Source organism: Mobula hypostoma, chromosome 29, assembly GCF_963921235.1.
Source record: "Mobula hypostoma chromosome 29, sMobHyp1.1, whole genome shotgun sequence".
Lineage (NCBI taxonomy): Eukaryota > Metazoa > Chordata > Chondrichthyes > Myliobatiformes > Myliobatidae > Mobula > Mobula hypostoma.
In genome coordinates this window covers 6,239,030-6,254,849 of record NC_086125.1, presented here as the reverse complement: position 1 = coordinate 6,254,849, position 15,820 = coordinate 6,239,030, and the positions used below count along the sequence as shown (strand labels likewise).

The 15,820-nt window shown below is 42.2% G+C and overlaps 2 protein-coding genes across 3 annotated transcripts in view; one reads left to right on the top strand and one right to left on the bottom strand.

Moving 5' to 3' along the window:
- The window catches only part of eif3g (eukaryotic translation initiation factor 3, subunit G), a 30,968-nt gene extending 21,900 nt beyond the window's left edge, over positions 1-9,068 (top strand). For both annotated transcript variants that reach the window (XM_063035880.1, XM_063035882.1), the window contains 4 exons: positions 7,856-7,963; positions 8,235-8,371; positions 8,479-8,585; positions 8,945-9,068. In XM_063035880.1, coding sequence (XP_062891950.1) covers positions 7,856-7,963; positions 8,235-8,371; positions 8,479-8,585; positions 8,945-8,960 — 368 coding nt within the window. In that variant the 3' untranslated portion in view covers positions 8,961-9,068. The remainder of the gene's footprint in view (positions 1-7,855; positions 7,964-8,234; positions 8,372-8,478; positions 8,586-8,944) is intronic.
- Positions 9,069-9,222: 154 nt separating this feature from the next.
- dnmt1 (DNA (cytosine-5-)-methyltransferase 1) overlaps positions 9,223-15,820 on the bottom strand; it is a 75,067-nt gene continuing 68,469 nt past the window's right edge. Inside the window, exons 31-34 of the mRNA XM_063035879.1 lie at positions 14,688-14,851; positions 13,729-13,845; positions 11,406-11,493; positions 9,223-10,304 (exon numbers count right to left, since the gene is read on the bottom strand). Of these exons, the coding sequence (XP_062891949.1) occupies positions 10,267-10,304; positions 11,406-11,493; positions 13,729-13,845; positions 14,688-14,851 (407 nt within the window). The 3' untranslated portion in view covers positions 9,223-10,266. The remainder of the gene's footprint in view (positions 10,305-11,405; positions 11,494-13,728; positions 13,846-14,687; positions 14,852-15,820) is intronic.

Sequence of the window (15,820 nt, the reverse complement as noted above, 5' to 3'; positions counted from 1 at the left end):
TTGCTTTTATGTTTAGTCCTCTCAAAATGAATGCTAACATTGCATTTGCCTTCCTCACCACTGACTCAGCCCGCAATTTAACCTTTAGTGAGGATTCCCAAGTTCCTTTGCATCTCAGATTTTCTCACCATTTAAATAAATAGTCTACTCTATCATTAATAAAAAATGATCTAGATTATTAATGTCCAGTAAGGAAGGAAGTCTGCTGACCTATTTGATCTAGATCATTAATGTCCAGTAAGGAAAAAAATCTGCTGACCTATTTGTGACAGCAGACTTCTAATGTAAGAAATAGGAGCAGGAGTAGGCCATCTGGCCCATCGAGCCTGCCCCGCTATTCAGTAAGAACATGGCTGATCTGTCCGTAAACTCAGCTCCATCTACCTGCCTTTTCCCCATAACCCTTAATTCCCCTACTATGTGAAAATCTATCCAACTGTATTTTAAATATATTTAGTGAAGAAGCCTCAACTGCTTCCCCGGGCAGAGATTCACCACTCTCTGGGAAAAACAGTTTCTCCTCATCTCCGTCCTAAATCTTCTCCCCTGAATCTTGAGGCAATGTCCCCTAGTTCTAGTCTCACTTAGCAATGGAAGCAATTTTCCTACTATCATTTCTATCCCCTTCAAAATATTGTATGTTTCTATAAGATCCCCTCTCATTCTTCTAAATTTCAGAGAGTATAGTCCCAGACGACTCAATCGCTCCTCATAGGTTAACCCCTTCATCCTTGGAATCAACCTGGTGAACCTCCTCTGCACTGCCTCCAAAGCCAGTATATCCTTCCTCAAGTATGGTGACCAGAACTGCACACAGTAGTCCAGGTGCGGCCTCACCAGTACCCTGTATAGTTGCAGCATGACCTCCCTACTCTTGAATTCAATCCCTCTAGCAATAAAGGCCAACATTCCGTTTGCCTTCTTAATAACCTGTTGTACCTGCAAGCCAACTTTCTGTGATTCATGAACAAGCACTCCCAAGTCCCTCTGCACAACAGCATGCTGCAATCTTTCACCAATTAAATTATAATCTGCTCATCTATTATTCCTTCCAAAGTGGATGATCTCGCATTTACCCACGTTGTATTCCATCTGCCAGACCTTTGCCCACTCACTTAACCTATCTATAGCCCTCTGCAGACTCTCCACATCTTCTCTACAATTTGCTTTTCCATTCAGTTTAGTGTCATCAGCAAATTTTGCTACGCTACACTCAGTCCCCTCTTTCAGATCATCAATGTAAATGGTAAACAGCTGCAGGCCCAGCACGACCCCTGTAGCACCCCACTCACCACAGACTGCCAACCGGAGAAACACCCATTTATACCAACTCTCTGCCTTCTGGTTAACCAGTCCACTATCCACGCCAATACACTTCCTGGGACTCCATGCATCTGTATCTTATTTATAAGTCTCTTGTGTGGCACCTTATCGAATGCCTTCTGGGAAGTCAAGTATACGACATCCACCTGTTCCCCTCTATCCACTGCACTCATTATGTCCTCAAAGAACTCCAGTAAGTTTGTCAAACAGGACCTGCCCTTTCTGAATCCATGCTGAGTCTGTCTTATAGAACCACTCCTTTCTAAATGTCTCGCTATTTCTTCCTTAATGACGGCTTCAAGCATTTTCCCAACTACAGATGTTAAGCTAACTGACTTATAGTTGCCTGTCTTTTGCCTACATCCTTTTTAAAAAAAGTAGCATGACATTTGCTGTTTTCCAGTCCACCGAGACCTGCCCAGAGTCTAGAGAGTTTTGATAAATGATTACCAACACGTCTACTATAACCTCTGCCAATTCCCTCAGCACCCTGGGATGCATCCCATCAGGACCAGGGGACTTATCTACCTTCAGGCCCTCTAGTTTTCTCATCACTATCTCTTTAGTGACACTGATTTTATCGAGGTCCTCACCTCCCATTTCGTTCATAACATCCTTCTTTGGCATATTAGACGTGTCCTCTACCGTGAAGACCGACACAAAATAGTCGTTCAATGCCTCAGCCATTTCCTTATCACCCGATATCAATTTCCCCTTATTGTCTTCCAAGGGACCTACGCTGACTTTAGCCACCCTCTTCCATTTTATATATTTATAAAAACTTCTGTTTTTATATTTTGTGCTAATTTACTTTCATACTCTATCTTCCCTTATTTCTTGTCTAGTTGTTCTTTGTTGCTTTTTAAATTTTTCTCAGTCCTCCAGTCTTTGCAACCTTGTACACATGAGCTTTTAATTTGATGCTATCTTTTATTTCCTTAGTTATCCAAGGCTGGCTCTCCCCACACATACTGTCCGTGCTTTTGACTGGAATATACTTTTGTTGAGCACTGTGAAAAATCTCTTTGGAAGTATTCCACTGTTCCTCAACTGTCCTACCAAATAGCCTGTGCTCCCAATCCACATTAGCCAACTCCTTCCTCTTCCCATTGTAGTCTCCCTTGTTCAAGCATAATATACTAGTTTTAGATCCAACTATTTCATCCTCCATATGTACACAAAATTCAATCATACTATGATCACTCTTTCCAAGAGGATCCCTGACTATAAGATCGTTAATCTTACCTGTCTCATTGCACATGACTAGATCTAAGATAGTATTTTCCCTTGTAGGTTCACTAACATGCTGCTCAAGAAAGCTATCGCAGATGCATTCTATGAAGTCCTCCTCAAGATTTCCTTGACCAATCTGATTCACCCAGTCTATGTGGAAGTTAAAATCCCCCATGACAACTGTCGTTCCGTTCTTTACAAGCTTCAGTTATTTCTTGGTTAATTGCCTCTGCCACTGCAATATTTTTATTAGGTGGCCTATAGACAACACCCAGCAGTGATTTTTCCCTTTATTATTCTTAATCTCTACCCAGATGGACTCAACATTCTGCTCGGTAGATCTTATATCGTCTCTCACAATCGCCCTGATCTCATCCCTAATCAAGAGCGCCACCCCACCTCCTCTGCCTTCCGGCCTATTTTTCCGTATTACCTGATACCCTTGGATATTTAATTCCCAGTCATCTCCACCTTGCAACCAGGTTTCTGTAATGGCCACTAAATCATATGCCTTGGTACTGATCTGTGCTACAAGTTCACTAACCTTGTTTCTCATACTATGGGCGTTTAGATAAAGTGCTCTTGTCCTTTTAGAATCTAGTGACCTATGCGATTTTTGCTTTTTACTTTTATGCTCTCTACTCTTACTTTTTTCTTCACTAACTCTAGCTTTGGTCTCTGCATCACTTCATTCTTCTTCTCTGTGTGGGTTCCCATCCCCCTGCCATATTAGTTTAAAACTCCCCAACAGCACTAACAAACAGTCTCCCTAGGACATTGATCCCGGCCCTGCCCAGATGTAGACTGTCCGGATGGTACTGACCCACCTCCCCCAATCCGGATGGTACTGGTGCCACCTCCCCAGAGGCGGTTCCAATGCCCCAAGAATCTGAAACCCTCCCTCCTGCCCCACTGCTCAAGCCACATATTCACTCTAGCTATCCTGCTATTCCAACTCCGGCTAGCACGTGGCACCAGTAATAATCCTGAGATTATTACCTTTGAGGTCCTACTCTTTAATTTATCTCCTGGCTCCCTAAATTCAGCTTGTAGGGCCTCATCCAGCTTTCTTCCTATATTGTTAGTACCTACATGCACCACGACAGCAGGCTGCTCACCCTCCCCTTTCAGAATGCCCTGCAGCCTCTCCGAGATATCTCTGACCCTTGCACCCGGGAGGCAACACACCATACGGGAGTCCCGTTTGCGGCCACAGAAGCCCCTCTCTATTCCCCTTACCATGGAATCCCCTACCACAACAGCTCCGCCACTCTTTTTCTTGCCCTCTTGTGCAGCAGAGCCACCCCGGTGCCATGATCCTGGCTACTGCTGCCCTCACCTGATGAGCCATCGGCCGCAGGAGACTCCTGCACTATCCTACTACTACTCTTCCGGTTGGTCACCCATTCCTTATCTTCCCTTAGATCCTTAAACTGCATTGTGACCAACTCACTAAATGTGCTATCTACAACATTCTCAGCATCTCGGATGCTCCAAAGTGAGTCCACGCACAGCTCCAGTGCCGCCATGCGGTCTATCAGGAGCTGCATCTGGACACACTTCCTGCACGCATAGTCTTCAGGGACACTGTCAGCCTCCCTGAGTTCCCACATGTCGCAGGAGGAACATGGCACGGGTCTAAGCTCACTTGCCGTGTCGGATGTTAGCGGAAGAGGACCACAGGAGAAAGGGAAGAGCCTGCTGGGGAAGTCGAAGGCTGTTATCTGTGAATCAGTTCTTCGCCTTGACCCTTCTGCACCAAAGCCCCGTTTGAGCCAAAGTCCTCTCACTCTGCTTCCCGCTCTCTACTGGCTGACGTCACGCGCCTGTGCAGTCTTGCCTCTCTTTACCCAGAGTGGTAAAACGCCTTCTCTCCAAAAATCCTTTCAGATGTTCCACTCGCAGCCTTCTTGCTTCTAGTTTCATAGAAGCAGGCCCTTTAGCCCTGAGTCGGTACTGTCCCATCATCGATCCATTTACGCTGGATAGATAGCATACCTAGTTTCATTGTGCCACTGACTCACCAGCTCGCCCATATTTTGCTATTCATCTGCACTCTAGGAGCAGTTTTCAGCAGCCTGTTACCGTGTCAGCGGGATGTGGGAGGACACTGAGCACCCAAGGGAAACCTACAGGTTACAGGAATGTTGAGACTCCAGGTTGGAGATGAGCATTGAACCTGGGTCTCTGGCGGTGAGATGCAGTGGCTCTAGCTCCGCCAGCTGCTTTCCTGTTATCTGATCAGTCAGGTTTCACTGATGCCTAGATTCTGCAGATGAGTATGAAGATTTTCTCCTTCTGTAACTACATCACAACATCAATTACGTTGATGGGTGATTTAGTTCTCTCGAGTTTACTCTCATACTATAGTTGGTTCCTTGGTGGCACAACAGGGTGTTCTTCCATTTTTGGGTTTTAGGCAAAGGAGGCTTTGCTGGACAAATCATTGTCCTTGGAGACCTTGGCCAACTTCCTCTATTTGTCTCCAGGGGAATTAAATCATCACCTTTGTTTGACCATATTCCCAGCTTCATCACTGACAGCTAAATCCCTCGTTCTGAGCATAATCCACTGTGTTTAAGTCCATGTCATTCCATATGCTTTCCTACTGTTCTCGGTCTGTGAGCCCAGAGTTGATTTACATTCCCATAACGTCTCTGGACCTGTCAGTCACAGGAAAGCTTCCCCTGCGGCATTCAATGCAGTACTACCAGTAACCAAGAGATGGTAGCAGTGCCCCGTGGTGCACATTGAACTTTTATTCCTTAATGTTATACATTAGTGCTTCCCTTTTGCTAGAGTAGCTGTGAGGTGACTGAGGGATACATTTTTGTCAGGAAGAGGACCCCACCCCTCAACTTGCCTTCATACTAATGCCATGAATATTTCTGTGCCCATATGAGAGCAAATGGGATTTAGGTATATGGTCACGCAGTTTGGGAAAGAAAGTGGAAAGGCAGTCAATTATCTGAGTGCTGAGAGATTTCTAAGGAATGGGATGTACAGGGGTCAAGACATTCTCGTGCATGAAATTTACAGACAGGTGCAGTAATAGGTCAAATGGCATTTACTGAAAGGCATTTGGAGTTTCCTAACAGAAAGACTGTTAAAATTGTACAGGGTGTTGGTTGGGCCACACCTGGAGTACTGTGTAGTTTTAGTTCCCTTCCTCAAAGAACAAACTAGCATTGGAGGCAGTCTAAAAGAGGTTCACTTTGTATCTCAGGATGATGACACAAAAGTTGTAGGTGTTGTGGATAGTCTGGACGTTTGTCAGAGGTTACAGTGCAACATTGATAGGATGCAGAACAGGGCTGAGAAGTGGCAGATGGAGTTCAGCCCAAATAAGTGCAAAGTGGTTCATATTGGTAGGTCAAATTTGAAGACAATATAATATTTTGTAGGTGGGACTAGGTGAGAGTAAGAGTTCAGCACGGACTAGAGGGCAGAGATGGCCTGTTTCCGTGCTGTAATTGTTATATGGTTATAATATTCATTAAGACTCTTGGCAGTATGGAGGATCAGCGAGATCTTGGAGTTCATGTCCACAGTGTTGTTAAGAAGGCTTATGGTGTGTAGGCCTTCATCAACCGTGGGATTGAGTTCAAGAGGTAATGTTACAGCTATGTTAGACCCCATTTGGAGTACTGTGTTCAATTCTGGTCAACTCGTTGCAGGAAGGATGTGGATATTATAGAGAGAGTGCAGAGGAGATTTACAAGGATGTTGCCTGGATTGGAGAGCATGCCTTATAAGAATAGGTTGAGTGAACTCAGCCTTTTCTCCTTGGAGCGACGGAGGATGAGAGGTGACCTGATAGAGGTGTATCAGATGATGAGAGGCATGGATCATATGGATAGCCAGAGGCTTTTTCCCAGTGCTGAAATGGCTAACACATGGGGGTATAGTTTTAAGGTGCTTAGAAGTAGGTACAAGGGGAATGTCAGAGGTAAGTTTTTCACACAGAGAATGGTGGGTGTGTGGAATACACTGCCAGTGAAGGTGGTGGAGGTGGATACAATAGGATATTTTAAGAGACTATTAGATAGGTACATGGAGCTTGGAAAATAGAAGGCTGTGCGGTAAGGAAATTCTAGGCCGTTTCTAGAGTAAGTTACAGGGTTGGCACAACATTGTGGGCTGAAGGGCCTGTACAGTACTGTAGGTTTCAATAGTTGCCCTATCATAGTCAGGTAAAGACATTAGATTCATGCCTGTCACGTTTTGAACAAGTGAGGATCCCATGGAAACGCTCCATAGTAGGAAGCGTAGCAGTTAGTGTGATGCTGTTACAACTCTGAGCGGAGTTCAGTTCCGGTGCCGCCTGTAAGGATTCTCTGTACGTTTTTCCCGGGTGCTCTGGTTTCATCCCCATCCACAGACATAGGTTAATTGGTCATTGTAAATTTTCCCATGAGTAAGTTAAGGTCGATTGATGTTGCTGGGCAGCGTGGTTCAGAGGGCCAGTGGGGCCATTTTTGTGCTGTATTGCTAAATAAATAAGAGAGCAAGACAGGGTGGACATGAAGATGTTTTCATCAGGTCCAAATAAGGAGGTATAATTGCTAGATAAAGTGTTTTCTTGCAGAGGGCATGAATCTGCGGAATTCTGTACCTCAAAAGTCTAGATCACTGGATGGTTTTACTGAGGTGGATAAACTTTTGAAAGGTTGATGAATTGAAGATTATGGAGAACTGGCACTGAGGAGGAGTGGACAGCAGATCAAGCACGATTGTACTTAGAAGGGCTGAGTTCAAAGCAATTTATTTCAAAGTATGTACATGTCCCCATATATGTACACCTTGTGATTAAATTTTACAGTAAGATATAGAAATGCAATAGAATTTGAAAAAAAGTACTTATTAGTTAAAAGTAAATAATGTTGAGTTGAAGAATCCTTGAAAGTGAGTCTCTAGCTTGTGGAGTTGTGAGGTGAGTGAACTGGTCCACACTGGTTCAGGAGCTTGCTGGTTGTAGGGTAATAACAGTTCTTGAACCTGATGATGTGGGACTTCAGGCTCTTGTAGCTTCTTCCTGATGGTTATAACGAGAAGGGAACATAACTTGGATGATGGAAGTGCTTGACGATGTTTGTTGTAAGTGTCTTAACCTCTTGCACATGAGTCGGCACCTTCTGGAGTGCAGCGCTCCCCCAGTTCCCTCAGCTCAGGAATGTAACTTGAATCCTGAACCTCCCAACAAATTTGAGGTGTGTGCCCCAACCGCTTCTAGACAGTTTCCTGTGATAAAGCTAGTGGTCTCTGTGAGTCTTTTTAAAGTTTTGTTCCTTGTCTCCAGATCCTGAACCAGTCCAACCAGCACAGAGTAAGACTGGGAAATATGTGCCACCCAGTCTACGAGATGGAGCCAATCGACGGGGAGAGTCCATGCAGACAAATCGCAGAGGTGAGAGAGCTCTGTTGGACGGGGTTAAAACACTGCACTGTGTTTCAAATATTACACACCCACAAGATTTGCTATGTTTAACCCATGCTGCCCCATATCACAGAGAACATTGAGACCCCTGACATCTGAGCTTTGTCCACTGAAAAGCCCTTGGCTCACCCATGCCATGCAATAAATCAGGAGGGTGTGCAAGTTCGATTTTCTTTAACCCCTGAGTCTGACTCCCAGAGACTGTTGGGTGTAGTTCTGACACTGCTGTCTTGTTCCCCAGCGGATGACAATGCCACAATCCGTGTCACCAACCTCTCAGAGGACACACGAGAGACTGACCTGCAGGAACTCTTCAGACCTTTTGGTTCCATTTCTAGGATCTACCTGGCTAAGGATAAGAACACTGGTCAATCCAAGGTAATGCTGCTAATGTCTTCACTTGGGTTAGCATTGTGTTTGCCTTGAGGTTTGAAGTGCTGGTTTGTATTCAGAGCAATTTGTTTTTTTCCCTCCCCCATCTTCAGGGTTTTGCCTTCATCAGTTTCCATCGGCGTGAAGATGCTGCCAGAGCCATTGCTGGCGTGTCTGGATTTGGTTATGATCATTTAATCCTGAACGTGGAATGGGCCAAGTAAGTGTTTATAATTTGCTTTGCTACAAAGGTCTCCTGGCAGTTGCTGCTGGTGACTGGTCAGACTTCAGTCTTTGTTGGAGGTCAATAGTCCATGTACAAATATGTGCAACTTCGTATAATAAGACCCAGTAGGACACATCAGATGATTTATTAATAGCACATAAACCCATTGACCACCATGTGGAAATAGCTTAAAATTAATTGTAGCATTCAATACCAGTTAACAAAAAAAAGTGCACTGTATGGTTATTTTCTTATGCTTTTCCTTTTATACTTGGGGATTATTCTGACCAGTTTAAGAATCCTAGGAAGGTTTTTTATCATTTTGACTTATACAAGCTTTCTGTTTTTTTTAGGCCATCAAACAACTAAAGGTCATGTCAGCTGAGCAAATCAATTTCAAACTCGGGTCGGTCATTAACATCAAATAAAGTATCTGGATCAGACATTTACTATGCCTGATGCAAGTCACTGAAAATGAATCCTGGAGTGTCAAGTTGTTCTTCATACTCAAAGGTCTTCTCACCGAAATTCATTCCTAGCATTGCAGATTAGCGTCACAACAGGTTGTTCTACTGCCTTGTTTATGCACTAACTGACCCCTGTACCAGTCGTTTAATGCTACTGTAAAACTACCTTTGTAGGTAAGTAGCAAAAATAAAAGGAGTAAGTGATTCTACTCTTTCCCCTAATTTCCACCCACTACGTTCCTTCATCTTATTTTTTTTGGTGCAGTGGAAATGGAGTCAGCCTAAACCCAATGGCTTCTGAATTTGTATTACAAGTAGTTTTTTTGCACTAAGCATGACTGAATGCAAAATTAATGAGGATTTTTCATTGGATGGTGTAAGGAATCAGTCCTCAGGTACTGTGTGACCTGAGTATTTCAGTCCCTTATTTTACAGTTCAGAATCTTGGATGCTTATTTCTTTAAGTCTACGTTCAGCGCTAGGCATCTTAAAATAGTCCTAGATTCCCAATTTTGTTGTCACAAGACAGTGTTCAAAAGACACTACAATTTTTAGCCTTTAGCAGTAAAGTTAGAAGCAGTCAAATTGCAGATATTAAAGTGCCATTTAAATTTCTTAGTCACTAATCTGGAATGAAAATAGTGACCACAATTTTGTTATTGAAAACAACTGGATTACTGTCTTCCAGGAAATCAGCCACCCTTAAACTTAGTTTCCTGATCCATTGTGGCTAATTTCTCAGCTGTTTCCCTGCCAGTCACTAAGAGGCATTTAGAGATGTTTAAATATTTGCATCATAAATAACTAGGTAATTACTTATGTGCAACTGCTATTTGAGACCAAAGGGGGAACAAAAGAACAATCAAACTGAATAGGTATTCAGCACATCATTCCACTCAAGATATTTATTGAAATATTACAACATATAAAACTACAAGTTTATTAAACATATGAATTACCACTGCATAAAGTGGGCAATTATTCAAATACTGTGCATTTAAAAACCACATTAAAATCCACAATGCATGACAGCACTGCACAATCAAGAGAAAATATTCATGAACTAAAAACAATATTACATCTTCAGTGGCTGCTTCACATCAGCCAGTTAAAAAGGGACATTGGTTCATCAAACAGTCACAGGAATCCCATCTTTCCTTCCTCCTGCCCTCAAATGTAGTGCACGAAGATCTCAAGTTGAAGATCTATCAGTCGCTTGTGTCCATAGTCTCGAGTTTGATGGTCTCTGTTGGAAGAGTAGCAGGGTATTGAATTTTGTAACTAATCCAGCATTATGCCCCAATCAAAACAACTGGTCACTTCACACTGGAAAACCTTGTTCAGTATTCAAATGAGAAATCCAGTTTCAAAAGTACAACTTCTGACATGACACACATTTATAGAAGATATTTCTGAATAGCAAGGAATACTGAAGGGAAGTAGGATCAGTTTCCCCTGGTACTGTAGAGACAAAGGCAACATCCGTGAAACTTTTGGGTATATTTGTAGAAGTGTGTACTTTGTTATTGATAGTCCTAAAATGTCGATAATGCAAAAACTCAACAGTCCAGAGTGGTTGTTGAGTTAGCACCTAAGCACAAGATTCCACATGAATTCCTCTAGATTACATTGATTAACCAATGCCATTAGACAAATAACATCCACACATCACCAAAATGGAGCTGAATGTTTAATACTGGAGTTCTAAGTACCTGATTCAGAAGTCAGAACTTGAGATAGAAATTATTCCTCCCTAGTTGCACACAACTTCACTTCAACTAGAGCTATATCCATAAATCCTACTCCCAGCCCTGGCCAAAGATTCATTGCAAAACTACAAGGGTTCAAGAGATCTCACCACAATCCTCTTGGCAATAAATGCCTCATCTCATGATGATGGTACATAATGTATTTTTCGAATGATACTAAAGGATGTGATGAACCAGAAATGGACAGAAAACCTCTTCCACTTATCATAGGTAAAAATTCAACCCATGAAACCTTGCTGGAGATCTATACAGCTGTTACCATAACAATTTTTAAAATTTATTTTTTCTTATGGGTCAGTAGTCCAATTTTAACATAACTGATTAGCACCCCAAACACCATCCTGATTCAGAAATATATACTGGTCCTAGATTATTGCTGCATTTCAAGTCCTGGACCACCCTATTCAGCAAGCAGACAGCTCACATTCACTTCCTCAATGGCAGTCATGACTACGAAATAAATGCTGGGCTTGTCAGCAGCAATTTCCAAATAATTAATAAATAGAGAATAGAAGCCCAAAAGGATTTGAAGGCAAGTTTTAAAATAGTTGTACATTTTCAAATTCCACCTCATTTACCTGTGTTCCCTTTCTTCCTTTCAAGTGCACAGATTTTAATTTCCAGTCCGATAGCTTTAGCCAGAGGAGGTGGTACTGCATTGCCAACCTGTCAATTTTAAAAACAGTAATTATATAGGACCTTGGTGAGGAAGTTTCTGAAACAGGTGTCAGTAAAACTAGACTCTTAAGTAAACAGTATTTCAACAGATCTGCCAGGCAAAAAATGTCTTGGTTATTTAACACATCCACCTTTTGGTTCACCAATGAACCAAAGGCCGGTCAAAAGGGCAACGTTATGGGAGATTGGGAAAATCAGGTTGGTAATGGATCGCAAGAGAGCGAGTTTGTTGAATGCTTAAGAGATAGCTTTTTAGAACAGATTGTCGTTGAGCCTACTAGGGGATCTGCTATACTGGATTGGGTGTTATGTATTGAACTGGAGGTAATTAGGGAGCTTGCAGGGCAGCAATGGCATGCGTTTCTGGGAAAAATGAGGAAGGTGCAGGATATGTGTATTCCAAAAATGAAGAAATACTCAAGTGGTAAAAATAGTACAACTGTGGCTGACAAGCTAAGTCAAAGCAATTGTAAAAACAAGAGAAAGGGCATACAACAAAGCAAAAATTAGTGGGAAGACAGAGGATTGGGACGATTTAAAAAAACTACAGAGAACTTTAAAAAAAATCATTAGAAGGGAAAAGATGAAATATAAAAGCAAGCTAGCAAAATAATATCAAACTGGATATAGGACCATTAGAAAATGAGGCAGGAAAAATAATAACAGGGGACAAGGAGATGGCTGCTGAACTAAGTGAGTATTTTGTGTCAGTGTTCACTGTGGAAGACACTGGCAGTATGCCTGATATTGCAGTGTGTGAAGGAAGTGAAGTGGGTGCAGTCACTGTTACAAGAGAGAAGGTGCTTAAAAAGCTGAAGGACCTAAAAGTACATAAGTCACCCGGACCAGAGGAACTGCACCCTAGGGTTCTGAAAGAGATAGTGTTAGAGATTGTGGTGGCATTAGAAATGATCTTTCAAAAATCATTGGACTGTGGCATGGTGCCAGAGGACTGGAAAATTGTAAACATTAATCCTCTCTAAGAAAGGAGGAAGGCAGCTGAAAAGAAATTATAGACCAGTTGGCCTGACCTCAGTGGTTGGGAAGATGTTAGTGTCCATTGTTAAGGATGAGCTGATGGAGTACTTGGTGATACAGGACAAGATAGGACAAAGTTTCCTTCAGGGAAAATCCTGCCTGACAAACCTGTTAAAGATTCTTTGAGGAGATTACAAGTCGGATAGAGAAAGGGGAAGCAGTGGATGTTGTATATTTGTACTTAGACAAGGTGCCACACATGAGGCTGCTTACCAAAAGCCCATGGTATTATAGGAAAGTTACTGGCATAGTTAGAGTACTGGCTGATTGGCAGGAGGTAGTGAGTGGGAATAAAATTTTCTTTTCTGGTTGGCTGCCTGTGACAAGGTGTTCCGCAGAGGTCAGTGTTAGGACCACTTTTTATGCTGTATACAAATGAGTTTAGATGATGAAATAGATGGCTTTGTTGCCAGGTTTGCAGATGATATGAAGATTAGTGGGGGGCAGGTAGTGTTGAGGAAACAGGTAGGATGCAGAAGGACTTAAGACAGATCAGGAGAATGGGTAAGAAAGTGGCAAATAAAATACAATGTTGGAAAATGCATGGTTAGGCACTTTGGTAGTAGAAATAAATGAGCAGACAATTTTGTAAACGGGGAGAAAATGCAGAGGGACTTGCGAGTCCTTGTGCAGAACACCCTGAAGGTTAACTTGCAGGTTGAGTCGGTGGTGAGAAAGGCAAATACCGTGTTAGCATTCGTTTCAAGAGGTCTGGAATACAAGAGCAAGGATGTGATGCTGAGGCTTGATAAGGCACTGGTTGGTGGCGAGGGGTAGGGATCTCATTGAAACCTTTCGAATGTTGAAAGGTCTAGACAGAGTAAGATGTGGAAAGGATGTTCCCCATGGTGGGAGAGTCTAGGACGTGAGAGTACAGCCTCATGATAGAGAGGTGCCCTTTGAAAACATGAGGAAAATTTCTTTAGCCAAAGGGTGGTGAATTTGTTGCCACGTGTAGCTGTGGAGGCCAAGTTGTTGGGTGTATTTAAGGCAGAAATTGATAGGTTCTTGATTGGTCATGGCATCAAAGATTACAGGGAGAAGGCCAGGAACTGAGGTTGAGGAGGAGATAGAAAAAAAGAATCAGCCATGATTGAATGGCGGAGCAGACGGCCTAATTCTGCTCCAGTGTCTTATGGTCTTTTTCAAATAGACAGAATGAATGAAAGGATCAGCAACACGCACCTGTCTGTGTTTGTCTAAGACGTTCCCAAAAAGCCTGTACGTATCTGGGAATCCCTGGGAACGTGCACACTCTCGTACACTCACCACACGGTGCTGCTCAGGGTGCAGAACACGACCCTAAAAACATGCAACATTAGATATCTTAGTAAATACTATTTATACACTTGTCCCTTCTGATTGCCCCTCATGAGGTTGCTTTGTGCCTGTAAAATAAATCTCCCAGCAATCTTTAGCATGAGAGCCCATACAATAAACTTTTCACCAAAAAGTTATACCTCATCATTTGTTGGATCAAAGAATGATGGATTTTTGATATTAAAATTATTAATGGATTTCAGATAAAGGGACTAAATAGCTGCCTTAACACGAGATTCTGTAGATACTGGAAGAGCTCAGGAAGCCAGGCAGCATCTATGTAGAGGAAATAAATAGCTGCCTTCTTCTTGAGTTACTTTAAAAAAAAATAGCCGCGTCTATTCCCCATTTAGCAACAGTCTCCCCACATTTTAGCAGGAAGCAGTTGACATCAAATAGAATACTATGCTAGCTATTGCCTTCCCCCGAACTCACATTCCAACTACAACAACCCATTCAATGTCAGACAACAAATCCAAGAATTTTCTGGTCTTTACAACGGCTCCTGGCTTTAATGAAGAAAATGGACAGGCAACAAAAAAAAGTCAAGCGGGAGATCACAAAGTGTTCATGAGGAGGCTGATGCCATTGTGAATTAGGTGTAACAAATTAGCTAGTGCGGTGTAAATAAACCATAACGGTTTCATTCCAAACTGAGACTTTCTAAACAATAGCCCAAACAACACCAGTGTCATGTTACATACAAACCAGCCCAACTTAACACACCATCTATTCTTTTCCCAAACTCTAAATCTTCCTTGAGCAGCTCCCTCACACTTAACGTGGCAACAATAGTTTATTAATTTCATTTACTATCATCTTACCTGTTTCCCCATCGGCTCAGGATTAGTGACTGTTGTGCTGAAAAATCCATCCCATTCCAGCCGACCGTACAGGCCAGCCCAGTGATTATGCCTGTTCCCAGTATGGGGCAAACACCATGGAATGAGTGTGTTGAACTGTCTGTCAGCTGGATCACATTGCTTACCTACAAACCAAAACAGCAGCTATAAATTATTCTGTTCCAAAATTCTTCCTGAACTTGATGATAGGGACAGTCGTCTCAACATTTGTGATTTCAAAAAAAATTCCATTAAAATTAGCAATACCATCAGTAATGTGATAGCCAAGAACAGGTTAATGGTAAATTTAAATCCAAGCACATTCTCCTGGAAGATAAATTGATCAAACTTTGCATCTTTCACATGTTAATAAAGATGCCATAATTATAAAATCTAAAAAAGTTTAGTCCATGACGTGTTAGTTGGTTTTCAAAAAAAAACTGTTCTTGTTAACCTTGCTTCTGTCTAATCTCCTAGGTAAGCCCATGCATAGACACTTAACGTTTTGGAGCTCTGATTTGCATTGGTCATCCCTGGGTGACCAGGCTGTCAAGTGCTATTTGATCCAGAGCCGCGCACTCTTCCCTACAAGAACATTACAAATAATTGTCTCTTGTGGCCTTTAATATTGAAAGGGGAATTTAGATATTGGATTGGCCAAGATTTTAATTAAACAATGTAACTGGTTCAGGAACAATCTAGAATTCTATTCATTCCTTGAATATGCTCCATAGCTTGAGAACTTGAGTGGAGAATTTTAAAATTTCACACTATCAGAACATATTTCTCCAAATCACAGTACGAGATGGCTGACTCTTTCCTGGAGTGGCACAAATTCCACAGCAAAGAGCAGTATCCAGTTGTAATCTTACCAAGGCCACATAACTATATTATCAATTATGTTTGTAAATCTCCATTACAAAGGCTTGTTTACTCAATCGCCACAGAAGTCCAGCTCTATCCCCACTCCAACCCACTGTCAAAAGGCTTGTTTAGTCCCAATAATTACCCGACCTTCTGTTAAATTAAAGCTGCTTCATATTCTGATCAACAAAGCACTTCAAGTTCTTCCTTGTCCAATCCCCCAAACTCATTTATCTATCCAACACCCATGT